The sequence below is a fragment of the Limulus polyphemus genome, unplaced genomic scaffold (genome assembly GCF_000517525.1).
Source record: "Limulus polyphemus unplaced genomic scaffold, Limulus_polyphemus-2.1.2 Scaffold3344, whole genome shotgun sequence".
In the NCBI taxonomy this organism is placed as follows: Eukaryota; Metazoa; Arthropoda; class Merostomata; order Xiphosura; family Limulidae; genus Limulus; species Limulus polyphemus.
In genome coordinates this window covers 25,772-29,456 of record NW_013668954.1, presented here as the reverse complement: position 1 = coordinate 29,456, position 3,685 = coordinate 25,772, and the positions used below count along the sequence as shown (strand labels likewise).

Here is a 3,685-nt window from a genome sequence, read left to right as displayed (position 1 = left end):
TTATGAAATTTTCTGGCTCTTTCAATTTCTTGTACCTCTGGATTCTGGAGTGTTTATCCACCCCCCAACCCCAACCCCCAATTTTATTATTAATTTTTCACTTTTCTTGTATTACTTAGGATAGTATGAATATCTAACTGAAGAATTTTCACATTTTTCTTTCTCTCTTTTCTGTGTGTGTGTAAACAAATTACTTACTAATTATCATATGCCTTTTTTCCTTTCCAGCATGCCTTGCGCTTAATATCATTTCGTCAGATCCACAAAGTGCTAGGCATGGATCTCCTACCCCCTCCCAAATACAGTAGGGGACAATTTAATCGAAAACGTCGTCGTGACAACAACACAGAGGTTAATGAGGGAGAAGGTGAGGTGCTTCAAACTTAATTTCTTTTTATTTGTTATTATTGCATTTTACGTTTCTTACATGTATCATGGAAAACAAGTTCTGTTTTCAGTGTATATTTTTTACAATTTAGAACAATTTATTTTCTGAAGTTTTATTAAACTAATATCTTATATTACTCTTATCGCTTTCTATAAATTGCTGCAAGAAGCACACAAACAAGTTCTGCATATTATTTTTATATATTTAAAGAATATATGAAGTCTAAATACCCCTCTAACAAAACAGATAGAAATAAGAAACATCACAACATTTTGTTGTAATTATTTGTTATTAATTAGAATTAACATTTGTAGTATGTATGTATTTCCAAATCATAAAAGTCAGAATTAATCTGTATTAGAATAAAGCAACAAGTATTAAATATAATCACCACTAGGTTTCAGAAACATAAAATTCTAATATATGAGATATGCCAGATTGTAGACTGATGTTATGGAACATTCTGTAAACTAAGTGTTGTTGGTAAGAGATTCATTAGATGAATGTCATGTAGAGTTGAGAACCTTGAAATACATATTAAAATGCTTAAATATTACTGTAGGTTAAATGCTGGATATGTACTGTTATTATGAGAAGCTATATCCTTTATAAAAGATGAAGATATTTGATATATATGAATAAATAATACTTAAGAAACCCGTTGAAATATATTGCTTTGTTACAGCTCACAAAATGAACATGTATAATGAAAATAATATTTATACAAATCCTTGTAATTTTAAATAATTTGATAGCTTTTATAGGTGGGAAATGTAATAAATTATCAATGAATTTGTAGGTGGATTGAATATGTGTTTCGAAATTGGTGGTTAGTGTGCTTGGGCTTTGAATCTGAGAGTTTGTGGTTCATGGCCTGTTGCCACATAAAATCTTGCTCCACACTTTGATTCTTTAGGTGCATTATAAAAGTGATGGTCGTATCCCACTATTTGGTCAGACGATTAGCCCAAGAGTTGATAGTTGGTGTCGTTGAATAGCTGCCTACCCATGGTTTATCTTTTTAAAATCAAAATAGGATTTATGCAGATAGCCTTTTTATATAGCTTTGCATGAAAATTTTGAAACAGTCTTAGTTGTGATTGGTCCTTAAATGTCTGACTGATAAAGAATGATTTCTAAAAAAAAAATTTAATTGATTTTTATAGAATTATTTGAAAAAATACAATCAGTTTATATTTATAATTCATATGAATTGTAATAAAAGTATGTCGTAGGGTTACTCTAAAAATAAACAGCATATCAGCATGTTCAACTGTTTATTAAAATTAACTTTTGGATCTGCCATCGGGCTATAGATGATTCTGATTTTGCATTCAAAAGTGGATTTCAGTAAATGGTAGTTAAATGTGTACATATTCTGTATAGTGGGAGTCTTAAAGAATATCTAACCTTTGTCTAATATCTCATTACCAACTTGTTTTAGTATCCTTAACTGTAGGTGGAATTCACACATTGTTTTTGGTTTTAAATCACTCAGTGAAATGAACCGATTAAAAACAAAAGAGTGAAATTACTTTTTCCTTTTTATGTACAATACATAGGGAGACCCCTAGCAGCATTTAGTGGGATTAATTGAAATATTGGTGATACCTGTTTGTTTAAATTTTTTTTTGTGAATCATACAGTATTAAATACCCTGAAACCAATAAACTCATAGAATATCAAGCAATTTGGTGAATAAAAAGTATGAAAAAATGTATTTATAAAACCTACAGGGTATTTGAATTTTTATTTTACTAAGAACATTTTTACATGTTGTAAAACTTCTTCTGGTTTCTGTACAAATATGTAACATATTAAGAGTTATATAATGAACATTATATTTCTTTGTTTGGCATTAAAAATAGAAACTGCACATATTAATGAGCCTAATTTATTGTTCATTTGGATGTTTTAAACATATTTGCATGATAACTCGGATCACATTTTACGTAATCTTGTATGAATATGTTGAGCTCATGTAGCATCCGTTATACATGTGTAATCAAGAGGGAAAAGTAATAAAGAAATAAGTTTAATTGTAAATTGAATCTTCAGTGATGTGGCATACGTGATTTAGTTCATGTAAAAAAAAATGTAGAATATTTCAGGAACAGATGAGAAAAAAGATAAGAAAGAGGAAGATGCAAAAAATGTAGAAGAAGTTCAAGAGAAGGCCTGAAGAAGAGCATACTGTCTTAGCTTAAGGACCTCATGATTTTAAATGATGAAGTCTGCACAGATTCTTCATTATTACACCTTTTGTATAATCTATACATGACAGAAGTTTCCTCGATGCTGCTAATTTTGTTAATATAGTGTGTCACGAAAAGGAATAATGTGTTTTTTGTATTGTGGAACATCTTAATTTCTTACAATGTTAGTATTCATACAGTCCCATTGAAAGATTAAGTATAGTAGAACACGATAGCTAGTTATGCTGTTAGGTTGTCATAATGTGGGTTAGAATAGAATGACTTGATATTTTTGTTTTTGTTTTTTTATGAGCTTGTAGTTGCAGCCCTCAATTACACAAGTATTTTACCATATCTCAACCTTGGATAAAGTCTCACATGTGTAATGGATTTTATTAATATCATATTTAAGTATGGATTACCATGTCCCTTATTTTTTCATTAGGAGTAACAGATACACAATGAATTCAACTTGCTCTTAGTTAGTTTGGTTTAGATCTTTGCATCCTGTAAAATAACTTAATTGTATCTACATAATAATAAAGTTAAGTGTAGAGTAGCATATATAATCATTACTTTTTATTATTGATATGTATAAGAACAGTTTAAAAAAATTTCTGTATTCAAACTCAAAATAAGAGGATTTTTTTTTTCTAACTGGTTAAATTTTTGAGTGTGACTGGCCCAGATTGAAAAAACAATGAAAACAATCAGGAGTGTTTTGAGTAAAAAGTGACTAAAATAATCTGAGTGTGTTGCTGTTATTATAAAATATTTACAAAGGACACAACTGTCTCATGTGTTTAAAGTAAATAAGTTTAAGTGTATGATATGTCTATTTAGCACTATTATGACATTCATTTTAATTCATTTGATTAAAATTGTCAGTGTTTACATTACATGTGGTGTTAAAAAGTAAATAAATAATACTGTGTTATTAATTCTTGCCCTAATTCTGATTTGTAAATTATTTAAATAACTAATAATAATTACAATTCACCAACTTAATCTAGCTCACACCATAACAGTTCTTAATCAACTTGATGATATAAGTAGCTTCTCAACAATTACTATGTCTGTCTAACCCAGACAGCCTGATGAT

The 3,685-nt window shown here is 29.0% G+C and overlaps 1 protein-coding gene across 4 annotated transcripts in view; it reads left to right on the top strand.

Annotated features, from left to right (window-relative positions):
* Positions 1 to 3,532, top strand: part of LOC106469185 (zinc finger RNA-binding protein-like) — a 67,294-nt gene extending 63,762 nt beyond the window's left edge. For 2 of the 4 annotated variants that reach the window (XM_022397624.1, XM_013929650.2), the window contains exons 22-23: positions 229 to 367; positions 2,500 to 3,532. In XM_022397624.1, coding sequence (XP_022253332.1) covers positions 229 to 367; positions 2,500 to 2,570 — 210 coding nt within the window. In that variant the 3' untranslated portion in view covers positions 2,571 to 3,532. Of the gene's footprint in view, positions 1 to 228; positions 368 to 2,499 lie in introns of those variants that run through there. The other 2 variants (XM_022397623.1, XR_002612817.1) reach the window with 2 other exon arrangements.
* The last annotated feature ends 153 nt before the right edge of the window (positions 3,533 to 3,685 follow it).